General features: G+C 40.2%; 1 protein-coding gene across 2 annotated transcripts; it reads left to right on the top strand.

The window, feature by feature from the left end:
• Nucleotides 1-672: 672 nt before the first annotated feature.
• mocs3 (molybdenum cofactor synthesis 3) lies at nt 673-14,244 on the top strand. 2 transcript variants are annotated; one of them, XM_061260803.1, is made up of 13 exons: nt 673-884; nt 1,329-1,422; nt 1,640-1,732; nt 3,045-3,165; nt 3,956-4,034; nt 4,360-4,473; nt 5,416-5,524; nt 6,034-6,096; nt 8,161-8,324; nt 9,569-9,616; nt 10,044-10,140; nt 10,745-10,852; nt 13,527-14,244. In XM_061260803.1, exons 1-13 carry the CDS (start codon nt 675-677, stop codon nt 13,682-13,684), a joined length of 1,458 nt encoding a protein of 485 aa, XP_061116787.1. In that variant the 5' UTR covers nt 673-674; the 3' UTR covers nt 13,685-14,244. The 2 variants fall into 2 exon arrangements, with proteins under 2 accessions (XP_061116787.1, XP_061116777.1); XM_061260793.1 differs by having other exon boundaries at nt 1,329-1,458.
• The last annotated feature ends 849 nt before the right edge of the window (nt 14,245-15,093 follow it).

The raw sequence follows: 15,093 nt of genomic DNA, 5'->3' as shown, positions 1-15,093 counted from the left end.
TATGTGTAATAAAGCAAAATGTTTAAGGGGTCCATTACTTTTTCACATGGGTGATGTGGGTGTTCAATAAACTTTTTCATTAAATAAATGAAATAGTAATTTACAAACATGTTTTGTTTTGTGTTGCCTTTGTCTAATATTACATTTTGTTTAAAGATCCAAGACCACTCACAGTAAAAATATGCAATAATAGAGGAAATCAGCAAGGTACCAAATAAAATCATATGGTCTCGTATGTTTACGCATCTGTTAAGGTTACCCAACTAGCCAGTTTTGTGGGGACCTGAACCTTCCAAGGTTGTATAGCAGTGCGGTTTCTTCAAGCATACACATTTACTATCTCCCTATAGTTGCCATCAACAGCACTGCACAAATTTCCAGTAAAATGAAAATATGGGCCTGTGGGCATAGCGTGTCAGCGTTGTGGACATTTTTTACTTAACTTGGGCCTTGAGCAACTAATCCCCATCTCGTCTAACTGGGCACAGCTTTATAGAGTCACTGAATTTATCGTAGGGTTGAAATTTTCCTTTTTATTGGCAGTCTTGATTTGTGGTTAGAATTTTGTAGCGCTACCATATTCCAATACAGCAGGCGGCGGCACTCCACCATGTTTCGTATAATATCGCTTTTGAACAAAGCCAAAGACTACGAAGAAGAAATATACGCGTCACATGACGCAGTGTTCTGCTCATACACGTGGGTCAACAGTGTTTTCCAGGAAGTTTCGTTTTTGTGGATCTCTGTTATATGCATATATAACAGCTTTTGTTCACGGAATTGCTACAATCATGGAGCAAGAGGTTTTTAAACTAAAGCAGCAGCTGGTGGAGAGAGAAAGGGAGATATCGGTTTTGAAGGATACACTTGCTCAATTACAGACGGTATTTCAGCTGTAACCCTAGCTACTTCTGTTCGTAGACAAATGAGATGTTGGCCGTCCAGCTACGCTGAACTCAATCGCTTCAACAATTTGTAGTCCCACTTTAGACACGTTAGCTAATTATCGAGTTCCTTTGTTATTCAGGATTGCTGTCCAGTTGTAATTATTTGGGCTCTCAGAAAGTTCTGAATGCAATATTTAGTTCATGCCAACTCAACATTAATTTTACTTAGCTAACATTAGCAAACCAACTGTAACAGTCTCATTCATTTGTATCACGTTTCGGTATATAATGAAAATATAGACCTTGAGCCATATTGTATGTGCCCAGCACATACCGCATGATTATATACGATCGATACTAATAATAATTTTTTTTACCCACCCATGTTGCTACGTATTTTGATTCACATTTTGATTTCAACTTCTCTCTCGATTCTGACAGTCAAATATTTCGATTGAGCTTCAGGAGGAGGTAACGGCACTGGCGCCTCTAAAAGAAAAAGTGATGCTGTCCAACGAAGATGTCATGCGCTACAGTAGGCAGCTTGTACTTCCGGAGTTTGGGGTGAAAGGTATCGAGATTTAAAACTACATAATGGCAAAATATACCCATGCAAATCAATACATTGCTCACCCGGACACAGTCCCAATCAATTGGCTGCTTATTTTTTCTCCCAAGCCCCCCCCCCTCCAATATGCTAAATAATAATAATAATAATAATAATAATATCTGTCCATATGTCACTTTTACAGGCCAGTTGAAGCTGTCCCAGGCCTCAGTGCTAGTGGTGGGGTGTGGGGGATTGGGGTGCCCACTTGCTCAGTACCTGGCAGCCGCTGGTATTGGTAGGTAACCCCTTCACAAACTGACTGACTACAACACACCAGAAATAGTTTAATGTGTATAGAAAATGAGTAATTAGACTTTTTTTCTATTTATGTCCCTGTGCTCACTCACTGTGGATGTACAAGTCATAGCACAGCTCATAGTCGGCTTAACAACCTAGCTTGACAAATCATGATGAGATACATTTCATACAGTGCTCTTCATCCGGCAAGTATATGATACAAAGAAAGGGCAGGCACAAAACAGAAGTGGACACATTAAGGTATTATATAGCCAAGACATAAGAACATTAAGAAGAACATGCCACAATGTCCGAAGTGCTTTGCTTGTTCTGATTTAAGTCCAAGGCCCTGCCATTATTGGCAAGCTCTTTTCTTGCCATGCACTTGGGAATTGTTCAGAAGAATATCGACATCCACCTGAACTTTCTAGTCCCATAGGGCAGATGCCAAGGTAAAATGCTTTCATTGATAAACCTGGAATCAACAATAAGCTTGGTCTCGTGAGACCAAATACAAAAATATGACTTGTTGAATGTGCTCTACACATATCCTGTTTACTTGCCATTTTCCCTGCAGCAGGTATTCAACTGACTTGATACACAGATTTGTTGCTCAAACTATCCTCTTTGATTGCATATTTATTCCTTTGTAGAATTCAGTGGAATCTTCTCAAACAGAATTTTTCTTCTTTTCAGGAACATATTTTTTGCCTTATTATTTTGTCAGGTTATTTAAATTTATTGTATAGCATTGCTCACTGAATATAGGATGGGCTAAGTGTCCTACATCCCTACTAATTTGTGCCCGGGCCTAATGTCACCAGCAGAGGGCACTCTATACTATGTAAACACTCTTTCAATTAATCAGTGAAAAACTGTTCAGAACTCATTCAGCTTTTATTGCAGTTTAATAAGTGTCTTTGAAAGTATATGTGTTTGGTGTGCATATGCACCTTTGGTTATTTTCGTCTATTTATTGTGAGCAGAGAATTCTAAACTGACATTTTTGAAAAAATGAGTTGGTGTCATAAATATGTTGTTTATAGGGAACTCAATACATGTGTGACGTTTTATACAAAAATATTGCTTACATGTATGAAAAAAAGCGAAATTTAAAAGTCGTCTTTGGATTCTTTGAAGCTCAATATCTCGAAACTGTCAGAACGCAGAACCTTCTAATTCTCAGCTGACGGTGTGTGCTTGCATACATATGTGTCTGCAATTTTTTGTGTGTCTACATAATTGTGTGTGTGCGTACGCAAACTTACGTGCATTTGAATATGTATTTGTGTATCCCCTCTCCTGTGTAGGGCGTTTGGGGCTGTTGGACTATGATGAGGTGGAGCTGAGTAACTTACACAGACAGGTATTGCACGGAGAACAGACCAGGGGGCAGCCTAAAGCCCTGTCTGCAGCCCAGGCCATCAGAAGGTACTGTGGGCTGGTGAAGTGCATGTGGGGGAATGTAGTTCCTGTCTGCTACCACAGATTCTAGAGGGGGAAATCTCTGAGGGCTGGATTGTAAACCAGGAAGCATGAACATTTATTTTATCTGCAAATATGAAATATGTCATTTTGTCTGAAATATGTATTTCAAGTGATAGGGAAACATAAACATACATTTTCTTTTAACCCATTGCGGACTAAGGCACCCTATAGAAAACCCATAGAAAGGCCTACGGATCACAATGCATTTTAACGGTCATGTGTCTTGATAACGGTCATATACAATATACAATATCAAATACAACGCTGGCGTCACATCAGTCTGTTAAGGGAGATGTAATGTGCAGGTCGCATCCGTCTGTTAAGGGAAGTGTAATGTGCAGGTCACATCCGTCTGTTAAGGGATCTGTAACGTGCAGGTCACATCTGTCTGTTATGGGCGATGTAACGCACAGGTCCTATCCGTCTGTTAAGGGAGATGTAATGTGCAGGTCACATCCATCTGTTAAGGGAGATGTAACATGCAGGTCGCATCTGTCTGTTAAGGGAGATGTAATGTGCAGGTCCTATCCGTCTGTTAAGGGAGATGTAACGCGCTGGTCACATCCCTCTGTTAAGGGAGACATGTAGTCATGTAATCGCATCCACCCATAAGGGGTTAAGAGCTGGTTTTTGTTTAATCTGCTTAACAAACCCCTTTTTAGGGAGACTCCAGTATGGAACAAAAAAGTAGACGTTTTTGACTGACATCTCCCCCTGCCCCTCCGCCCCACAGGCTGAACCCTGCTGTGGAGTGCATCCCCTACCACTTGAGGCTCTCTCATGAGAATGCCCTCCAGCTCATCCAACAGTATCCTCCTTGTGTTTGTTTCTTTGCTTAACTCACAGCTGTGACTCGCAACTTGTGCTCACACACTCTGTCCCCACTCAACTGCATGCAAGAGCTAGAACAATTCCTGGTGGGGAAAAAAACTGAATTTGTTGAACAGTTTTGAACTGTTTGTTTTAATCTCAGCGTGAGCAGACCAAATTAACAATGTCTATCTGTTTGCATTCATGGGCCCTCTCCATTTCGATGGGATGAAATCCCCCTAATGTGGCTCTTAAAGGGAAAAAATGAAATCTCATGAAAGGTGTGTTGCATCGTAAGATTCCTTGACGTGTTTCCCCCTTACGTATGACATCGTGGCAGACTGTTCGGACAACGTGCCGACCCGCTACCTGGTGAACGACGCTTGTGTTCTGGCCGGGAAGCCCCTGGTGTCGGCCAGTGCCCTGAGGATGGAGGGACAGGTGAGCCCCGCCTCCACCCCCCAAACTCTTTTCCAAACCCAATCCTGGGAACGCCTGTGTATTCCGGTTTTGTTTTGAGGTACAGCGGTTATGTTTTTTTTGTTAGCCTTATTTTCCCCAACAGAATATCAGTTTCAGTAACCAACTGTCCACACTCAGAATTCCGGCTGTCAGCCAATCTGTTGCTCTATTGCATATATATTGTATGATCGTCTTTACCAGCTATTGTTGCAAACTCCTTGCAAAAGGCGGTCAACAGTCATTTCAACTGGAACAAAACCCAACAAACACAATTTATCCGATCAGAAAAAGGGACACAATGATTAACATGCTATCTGGAAGGTCAAATGCTGCCAGGAAGATTGGCTCAGTCAGTCAGTCACTCAAACTTCTCTCCTGTGCATTAACTAACATTGGCTAACATGCTCTTAAGAGTGGTAATTGTAGTGTTTCTGTAGTACTGCTGTTCCTGTGAGCCTATTTGAAAGAACTTATTTTGTCGCTCTGGGCATCTGCTAAATTAACATTTTTTAAATTGTATAGAGGTTTTACAAGCACTAAAACAGTAGAAATCTTGACCTAGCAGTGACTGACTCGTGTGAACCAACCACAGTTTGTTGCTGAGTCTTTTGATTGCTTCACATGATTGACAGTGACAAATAGAGGGTAGCTTCACCCATTTGACGGTTCATGGCGCCCCTCTCTCAGTCGCTGGTGTGAAAGAAATTCACCAACATTTTGGGAAATATACCTTTTTTCCGACTTACCCAGACATAGACGAGATTTAATTTTCATTTTTGTGCATTCACTGGTTTGGTTTCCATGTTAGCATAATGTGTTAGCTTAGCATAAAGACTTGAAGCCTATAGGAGTCAGTAGCCTACCTCCTTCAAAGTGAATTCTTCTAAATTTTCTGTTAAACTTCTTACCTCTGGCCCCCAGCTGACTGTGTATAACTACGAGGGAGGGCCGTGCTACAGGTGCCTCTACCCTGTGCCCCCACCCCCAGAAACGGTGACCAATTGCTCTGACGGGGGTGTCCTAGGAGTGGGTGAGTCTCTGTGGCTCAGGCATTGTTGCTATAGCATCCCCGCCATGGGTTTATCCAGTCAGCTCAGTTTTTGAAAATAACCTTTTGCTGTAGCATTACCACATCAATGCTTATTATTGATTATTTCTAAAGGCTGGAAGCTATTTGTTCTGCAGTCATGGCTGCCAAGGACAACTTGCATAACATATACAGTATTTAACATTTACCATAGACTTTTACACATCCTGAATATAACTGGATGGTGATTTCATATGAAAAAAAAACTTATTTTATGTGTTTAATTTCAATTACTTTTGTACACTTAAGTTATGATTTAAATGTACCCATCAGGGACCGTAGAACCTATTGATTTGGACTCATGGGCTTTCCATTTTCTCTTCACAGTTGTCTACCTACATTACATAAAAGTAAATACTGGGGGGTGACTAGGGACGCAGGGGTTGTAAATCAAAGCACAGCCACTGAAAAGAGCTTTTGAAAAATGATTTTAAAAATCGCTTTCATCTCAGTGCCTGGGATCATGGGCTGCTTTCAAGCATTGGAGGTCCTGAAGATCGCCTCTGGACAAGCCTGTATCCTTTAGAGTCAAAACTTTCCTTAGAGTTTGGTCTCTCACGAGAGACACCAATCTATTATTGCCTTGAACAAGCAGCTCCTGTTTGCAGCTGAATTGGTATCTGCACATGAAGCGGTTTATAAAGGTTTTCTGTGGGTACTGTGCCTGGAAGGAAGAATGGCCATTTTTCCATCTGATAAAACATCACAATGCAAAAAACAGAAATGTATTTTTATTTTTATTTTTTTCAGGTTCCAAAATCTCACAGGCCTTTTTACATAACCGTAACACACTGTCGCATCTTGTCACACATTTCTTACACCATAGGAAGCAGCGGTCATCTGAGGGATTGTAAACTATTTGCTTTTCAGAGGATCTCACTGCCCCCTGGTTGAAGATCATTTAGTTTGGGGTTGACATTTAAAAAAAATCTATGGTATAGTTGTCTTTGAGATATGAAAATGGGAAGCAATAAAGTAATGTTTGTGTATACTGCTTAATTTGTTAACCCCCCCACGCACTTCCTTATATTACATCCCCAAAATTCAATATGACAGCTGTCTCTATTGCTGCCACTGTGTTCTCCACACTCAATGTAAGAAGCACTGAAAAAAAATACAAGCCACATAATACTGCAGAAGAGAGCTAGGGCCAATTGGACGCTGGACACTAATGACAAGTGTTGGCCGTACTAGAAAAATATGTACTGAATTGCAGGGGTGCTGGTCACTCATGACCCAATGTGTTGGGGTGCACACTGGACCCCTGTGTCTTAAATGAGCCACCCAACAGCCTCCAAAGAGAAGGGTGTACAGAATTACAGTGCAGTCCATTGGACAGTGGTACAATTTCTATTCTTTTGGCTCTGCGCTACAGCACATTGGATTTGGAATTAAACTATAATCACGTGGTTGAAGTGAAGACTCACCTTTAATTTGAGGCTTTTCATCCATAGTGGGTGATCTTTTTAGGAATTATATCCTTTTTTTATACATAGTACCCCATTTTAGGGGACCAAACGTAATTGGACACTTGGCTTCTCAGCTGTTTGTGATTAGTCAGTTGAATTTACTTGTATTGCTTCATTTAATTTGCTGGAGTATAGAGTCAAAAGAACAGAACTTGTCCACTGTTCCAATACTTATGGACTGGAAAATCCCTGGAAAGGATGACAGCCATGAGGAGTTACCTATAATTTAAAGGAGTGAGGTGTGTCGAGGAAAATAATCAACTCTGAGTTTAGATTGACTGCTGTGATAAGACACGTTATTACATGCAGCATGGAGAGAAATCACAATACATCAGCACAGTGCATTCTCTGAAACAAAGCAGCAAGCTCTCTGATATACTGTATGTACTCTGTGTTTTACGTCAAAACTCTATGCTTATCATTTCTACACTCCATTTGTGTGCATAATCGTCATGTTCTTGCGGAAATCGACGTCAGCAAAACATATTTATCATATAGCAGAGAACAACTTTATCTAACTGCTGACGAACACTTATACAAGCAGGCAGTGATTGCTTAGAAATCGTCCCTTAAGCCTACAGTCTTCCACAGGTGCTGTGAAAACACTGTGAAAGTATCAGAAAACAAATAAATCCACACAATCCATATTAAACTGCATTTATATGAATGTTTGGACTTTTAAAATTTTATGATCACAATTATACCCTCATTTGTCTTATCTCATCCGTCTTATGAATGTCAGGGCCTAAAATAAAACACTGGAGATGACCTTGGACAATATGACCTTTTTGTGAAATTGATTTGATTTTGTTTGCAATAATTGTTAGGGGTGCCAATAATTTTGACAACTATGGCTTTTGGAAAAAGATAGATGACCTAATAAAAAAAAACATAGAAAAATGAGAGTAAATGCCCCGGGCCACATTGACTCCGAGCTTGTGGTTCCACGAACCTCACGATGGATGAAGCCACAACGAGCCAATGTTTTTGAAAGCAGAACAGTCATTTCAAACCAGTGAGTCTCTGGTAATGTACGCTCCCGTGTCATTGGTTAGGATGCTCCCTGAATGCCATTGATGTTGCTTCATTCCCCTTGACACGGAGGTTCAGCATCCTGTAGCCAGCAGTTGCTGACATTCGATGCTCAGGACGTCCGGTTCCGCTCCATCCGGCTGCGGCCGAGACAGGCGGGGTGTGCCGTGTGTGGCGAGAAACCCACCGTGACTGCCCTGAAGGACTACGAGACATTCTGCGGCACCTCCGCCACCGATAAGGTCAGAGGTCATGTTGGTGGCCAGAATAATGATTGAGGAGTGGGGGGAGATGTCCTCGGGGTATTCAGTGATGTCCTTCCATGTCATAGATTTAGGGTAATAACACAATCAAAGCATTAAATACAACTTCTCAAGTATCACTAAATAGAATGTCATGAATGGTGCAGCACTTGTATTGGGAAAGGTCGCATTGCAGTGCGCCACCTTGAGGTTTGGAGGATTTACATGATTTTTCAAATCCTTGGTCTCTTTCCAATCGCTTATATTTGCCTCCTTGCATCCTTTCCTTGCATCCTTCCCTAGCTCTTTAGCTCCACACAACAGAAGATACAAGGAAAGGGTGCGAGGATGAAGGAATCAAGGAAACATGTTTTAGGGAAATGGAACGTCCTTGCTCTTTCAAGTGTCAGTTTGAAATCACGTCGATTACAGATATGACCAATGGGGAGAGGTTGATCCACAGGACGATCAGTATACATCATACACTCACTCCACAAAAAATATTTCTACAAAGGATGCGCTCATGTTTCATGTTTCCTTCCTTCCTTGCAATACTCGCTCCTAGTTCCTTCAAAGAGCATTTAACAGTTTTGGATTGTCCTTAAAGATGACGGACCTTGATCGATTTCCATGTTACTCAATGACCGAGGAGACAAGAACGGATAAAATAAGTGATTGGAAAGAGCCCCTTGTCCTTAATTATGCTTCGAAAAACAGATATACAGAGGATCCTCAGGTTCTCTCAGAGAATGAGATGCTTGTATGTAAACAAATATCACAATAGACCATAGCTGTTGAACGCTCTATGTCAGAGCAGCAGAGCAGTTTCATAGGAGGCGTTGCACTCCCTTGACCCCGTGAACAACTGGCCTTTGTTTTGTCTTAAGGAAGGTCAGAGCGCTTATATTTGGGGTCAGGAGTCTCCCCAGAGGGATCCCCAGTGGTTTCTATAAGCACGGCTTTCAGCTCAGCTGAGCGCGTGTTAAAAAATGAATCTGAATGTTTCTTTCATAAGGATCTTTTAAAAGGTGTCCGAAAGTGTGGTAATGTCTCGGCATCAATCGTAAATTAATTTCATTGATTTAAAAACATGGTTTTTGATCGAACATTCAAAATCCTATAATGGAAGGCATGGAGGGTTTGTAATTTCATAATTTGTTTTGGAAAAGCATTTGCTGCTGTACTTTTGTGTGTGATAATGCTGTGTTTCTTCACCCTTCTGCTCCTACGTGTGGTTCCTGCAGTGTCGAAGATTGTGCCTTCTCTCTAAAGAACAGAGGATATCTGTCCAGGTACAGTTCACTGAGGTTAAATGTTTCTTGCTGCTTTTTGTAATCCGAAGACTGAGTTTAGAGAATGGCACATCAAAAGTTATTCATAAAAGAAATGCCTCGCCATACCTTTAGGAAAGATTTTCATGTCAATATATGCTCATGAATGTTGGATTTGTGAAAAATCATACAGCAACTTCAGGTTGCATAATTAATAGTGACCTTCAGTTGTGCATAATCCAACATGTCGATTTTCAAAGTTGCCTGACTTTTGATCAATCTTATCACTCTCCTGTAATTCTATACTGTAGTGTGTCGAATAGTGACCAGTTTAGAGGAAAGTTAATTGAAGGAGTGCACATGAAAATGTTCGATTCAGAATTGGATATACAAAGGGGAGAGATTTGATTATTTTAAGTATTAACTGTGCTGTGTACTTGTTGTGCAGGAGTACAAAGAGATCTTGGGAGGGGGCACTCCCCATCTCCTCCTGGATGTGCGCCCTCTAGTGGAGGTGGACATCTGCCACCTACCTTTCTCTCTCTGTATCCTTTCCCATGGTCCTCCACTTAAGGTTCTGTTCCACTGAAAGAATCACATTTTCAGTCAAATGTAGCCTTTTCCGTTTACTGCTGCAAATCATTCCTCAACTATTCAACTTTCAGGATAATACCACCTTTTAAAGGAGTACGCTATGTGTATGATGAAATTAGTATAATTATTTACCATCCACTATCTTTGGTGTTGATTTTCTCACAACCTGATTTTGGACGATATTACAGTCCGAATGACTGTTTTGTGCCATTTGGTTTCTTGTTATAAGCTCATTTACATATTTTGCAATGTATCTCTTAAAGTCCATACCTCCTGAAAAAGTATGTACCTCTGAAATGATCTGCGTTTTCGGTGGTACATAACCTTAAGAGGCATCTGAAATGGAACTAGCTTCCAACATATGATGTATGCACAGCACTATTCATGCTCACGCCAAAAACAAAATACAGAATTGTACACCAGTGCTTGGCAGGCCTGTCTGAGCAGTGCATTTTTATTTGGGTGCGGGTGTATTTTTTATTTATTAATTTTGTCATCTGCTGTACTATTCTTAGTGAAACTGTGAAGGACTGTTGGTTTTTCCTATAAGATAAGCCATTCCGTTGGCCAGTTTAGAGGACAGGAAGACCGAAGATGTTCAGTTGTTGAAGGAGAGAATAGTGGAGACAAAGCAGCAGTTGAAGTCTGAGTCCTGCGTTCCAGGTAAGCATGCATGTTGACCTGCATCTACAAACCTATTTTTAAACAATAAATCACTTTTCTTTTCAATGTAATTTTTATACATTGAAATTTTAATACATTACATTACATTATTGCCATTTGATAGACGCTCTCATCCAGAGCAACGTACAGCAAAGTGCATACCCATAACCAGGAACAAGAGCGCTGAATGACCCTGGAGGGAAGTACAGATTCAAGTGCCAAGATTACAATATAGTTAAGGACTAAGGCCTATTTGATTAATCTGACAATGGATTATATCAAAAACTATTTTTATACAGCACAATGCAATAGAATAATAGACACAATAAACAGGAACAATAAACAGTTTACATAGCCAAATGAAATTATCACGAATATCATCCTAGAGAACAAGTTATTACACAATTAGTGATTAATATTAAATTTATACTGTGTAAAGTCAAGACCGAATACGTTGTTTTTCCCATTCTTAGAAGCATTTGAGCAATGTCATTTCAGTTTAATGGTATTTCAGTTTAATGCTTAAACTGCTAATAATGAGGAAAATGTCAGAGGGTGCAAACAGTAACAGTAGCGCGGCTTGTAATTTTTTGCTTCGAGTCAAGTTACCGGTCTATAGGGGAGATTCGGAACAACCTTGTAGAGTTCCGACACCAAGCCAAAATCTTGAATGGCCCCGTCTGTTAGGTGATACGATCTCGCTCGCACACCCTACGTCTTTTTACAGGCCGCTGATTCGCGTTGTTCTCCATTGAAAGTGTAGCTCAGCTTAACACCGCGAGCACACAACCGCGGTAACTTGAGTTTCCTCCTCCTAATTAAGCTTTTGTGGCTGAGCGGCGTTTCGTGGCCGGGTTTTCCAGACTCCCGGTGGCTGCGTCACGGAGATGCGGTTGCCAGACGATTATTTTTCCAATACACAAACGTCTTGGTGTCCTCCAACAGCTGGCCTCTCATTGAATAGTCATGGTTATAATGTGAGCACAAGTGGACCATGAATTCAGCTGTATGCTTTATTCATAAAGGGTAGTTTTAATTTACTATTTTGAGAACGCTGTTGAATACACACATTTTCAGGCTTAAACTAACCTTTTAATAGAAACTCTTTTTTGGTACACCATAGGACAGACTTTGAGTAAATGCTGTACACAATAAGGGATTTATTCTATTGCATATTGGCTGGATTAAAAGCTTTTAAGAACATAATTTCATGAAAAGTGTTACATTTAGTATAGTATTATCCTTATAATGACAAAAAATAATAATAATTCACTGAATAAATAAGAAATAAAAATATTTATTTGACAGCCACTTTACATTTTATATGCAAGTAATGACTGTTAAATAATTACAATGTAATACAAATAATAAGAAACATGATTTTTCTTCACATCTGTTGCCTAAACTCTGGAAAGGCAACTTGTTTTCCAAACAACTTGTCAGTTTTTAAGAGATGGGGGACATGACAGGACAGAACTTCAAATACATCTGTGCATTCTGGGTAAGGGATGAAATGAAATGGAATGGATAAAGTGTTTTAAATTACTCCATAAAGTAGACATTTTTCCCAATTAGCTGGCAGTCACTCGAGGTTCCGTTTGTCAGCTTGACAAACTGAAGCCCAAAGCTGATGCATCTTATATGAATGGTACATTTGAATTGTTTTCCCAGCTGTGCCTCTTTTAACAGTGTTATTATTCCTGCAGAGACCCACAGTCGGCTTCTGAAGCCTCGGCTACAATTCATGTCTTACTCCCGAAAGCTCAGTGTTTCTTGCAGTTACTCTTTAAAGCTATAATTTTTATTGTGTGTTTTTTTGTTTGTTCATCAGAACAGCTTTATTTTACAGAATAGCTTCTGCCCAACTACTTTGTGTAGAAATGGATACTAGCTAAGGCGTATACAGTATACTGTACTTCTCATAATCAGTGTGGGGCCCATCCATATGCTGGAATGGTACCTTAACAGAATGAGTCTCCCAGCAGCCCAGGCTGAGGCACCCGATTCACCAGATGCAGTTTCTAGTTTGAGATTATAAAATAACCGTCCTAACAGAATCCTCTATCCCAGGGCAACACTACAATATATGTAACTACACAACGTCCTGTGGGGACTTGTAACCAGTGGGTACTGGCACAGTCTGGATGTGATACCCGGGCCCAGTATTTAAAAACGGGATTTCAGTAATTGGATAGGATTAAAGCTCAAAACTGGGTATTTCAAAACTATAAGGTGTGATGCCGATCATAAAAAGTTGGATAAAGATTTGGTAATCCAATCCTACTAGATGTAATGTTGTTTTTGGGTATATCAAAATTCTGATGCCTATTCATAGACTGCAAGGAACTGGCACAGTCTGGATTTGGGTATTTCAAAACTATACGCTGTGATCCTGATCCTAAAAAGTGGTATAAAGATTCAAAATCCTGAGACTGCAAGTCTAGATTCTGTAATACTGATCTTGTGGCTTCTGGATCAGATTGATCCAATCAGAACATTCTTTGAAAAAACCGGCACAAAACCTACAAGATCAATTTGATCTGGAAAATTTGGATCTAGATTAAGTTTGAAATACTGGGCCCAGATGATTTGATGCATCCACACACTAGAGCCCAGTGTCTTAATAGGGTGAGGCACCCAGATGTAACCTTGTTTCTCTGGCTTTCCCTCACAGTGTATGCGATTTGCAAGACTGGTAACGATTCCCAGAAGGCGGTCCAGATCCTCCAGCAAATGGCCGGTTCGGAGCTGGAACCTATCAGCGCTAAGGATGTCAAAGGGGGCCTTATGGCATGGGCTCAGAAGATAGACCCGTCCTTCCCGCAGTACTGACCAGAGAGCGCCGGCTGATGCCGAACACATCACATTTGAAGTCACTCTCCACACACTCTCCATTCTATTAACCTCTCTCCTGTTTACATCACAATTAAGGAGTCTTAGCAATGGCTGATGGAGGAATGTGTGCACTCTACTGCTGCCTGTTAGACCTCTATTTTTGCATCATAAGAATTTCTATAAGGATTAAACATTCAACATTTAATCACAAAGCATAATGCTAAGTAAACAGCTGCCTGGAAAAGCCCAGATGTATTTCTGACCTTTTTTTGCAATAGGTCAATAAGCAGGAGTTTGTCAAACCATCTATGGATGTTGGATATCCCCTTACATTATTAAGCTGGAAAATAAACATTTTTGACCATTATTCAAGCCACAAATGCAAGTAAATACTATATTTGTTATTAATAAATGTGATGGTTTAATTAGTACAAATTAGTACAGAATAAAGGTGTTGTACAGTGGCTTGTGAGTAAACAGATGCCAAAAAGTGGTGAAATGCATGTTTTATTTCCCCTATTTGTAATGTGAAAATAAAATAAATAAATGACTTAAAAGTTGGGACTTTTTAATGGCACATGCACGTACAGTAACTTTCGGCATAATGAATGCATGTTAGATAAAACTGTAGCATTAACTTGGCCTGTGTTCCTCACTCCTTGTCCTTAAAATCAGCTAACAAAACCCGGCAGCTCTCCAGGACCACTGAACTAGGCTGCCACCAGTTACCCTGGCTCAATCAGCAAAGTAGTCATATGAACCATGAGCAATCCACTTGTAAATTCGACCACAATGAAATGCTACAAGACAAGAACATTTATCAGCTGCTGCTTATATCATGGAATGTGGCTAGAAATTACATGTACATGACTAGTTATTATTTGCAGCTCACAGTCGTATCCATCTAATGGTTTTACTCCATTGTAGCATTGCAGCTCTTGTATCAGACCCTTATAGCAGTAACGTTAGACTTTGTGCTCACTAATGTAGATCTATTGGTAACAGTGACGCGTGTAAGTTCCAACCGTCTTTCATTTATTCAGTAACGGCTTGTAACGATGTAGAAACTGCGCGCCCACAAATGACAGATGATCCCATTGAATTCTGAGTTAAAATGATTGTTGGGTACAATGTTAAAGTATTCAATAATCATGCATGATGCTGAACACTTGAATTTATGCCGAGTCAAAGTTTATAAAATCGCTCTGAACTATCAGATTATTTTGCTAATATTGCCTACACAACCTTACATCATGCATAAATCACTCATTGCGTTGAATTCCTTTGAAATTGGATCATTTGGATAGCATAACGTTACAATAATGTTCATTTTCATCCTCATTTTCTCTTTTTACCATTAGAGGTCGCACATACTACAACCATACTTCTGACGCTTTGGAGTAAAT

Source organism: Conger conger, chromosome 1, assembly GCF_963514075.1.
Source record: "Conger conger chromosome 1, fConCon1.1, whole genome shotgun sequence".
In the NCBI taxonomy this organism is placed as follows: domain Eukaryota; kingdom Metazoa; phylum Chordata; class Actinopteri; order Anguilliformes; family Congridae; genus Conger; species Conger conger.
Note: the sequence above shows the minus strand (reverse complement) of the source record. Positions and strands in the feature narration are given on the sequence as shown.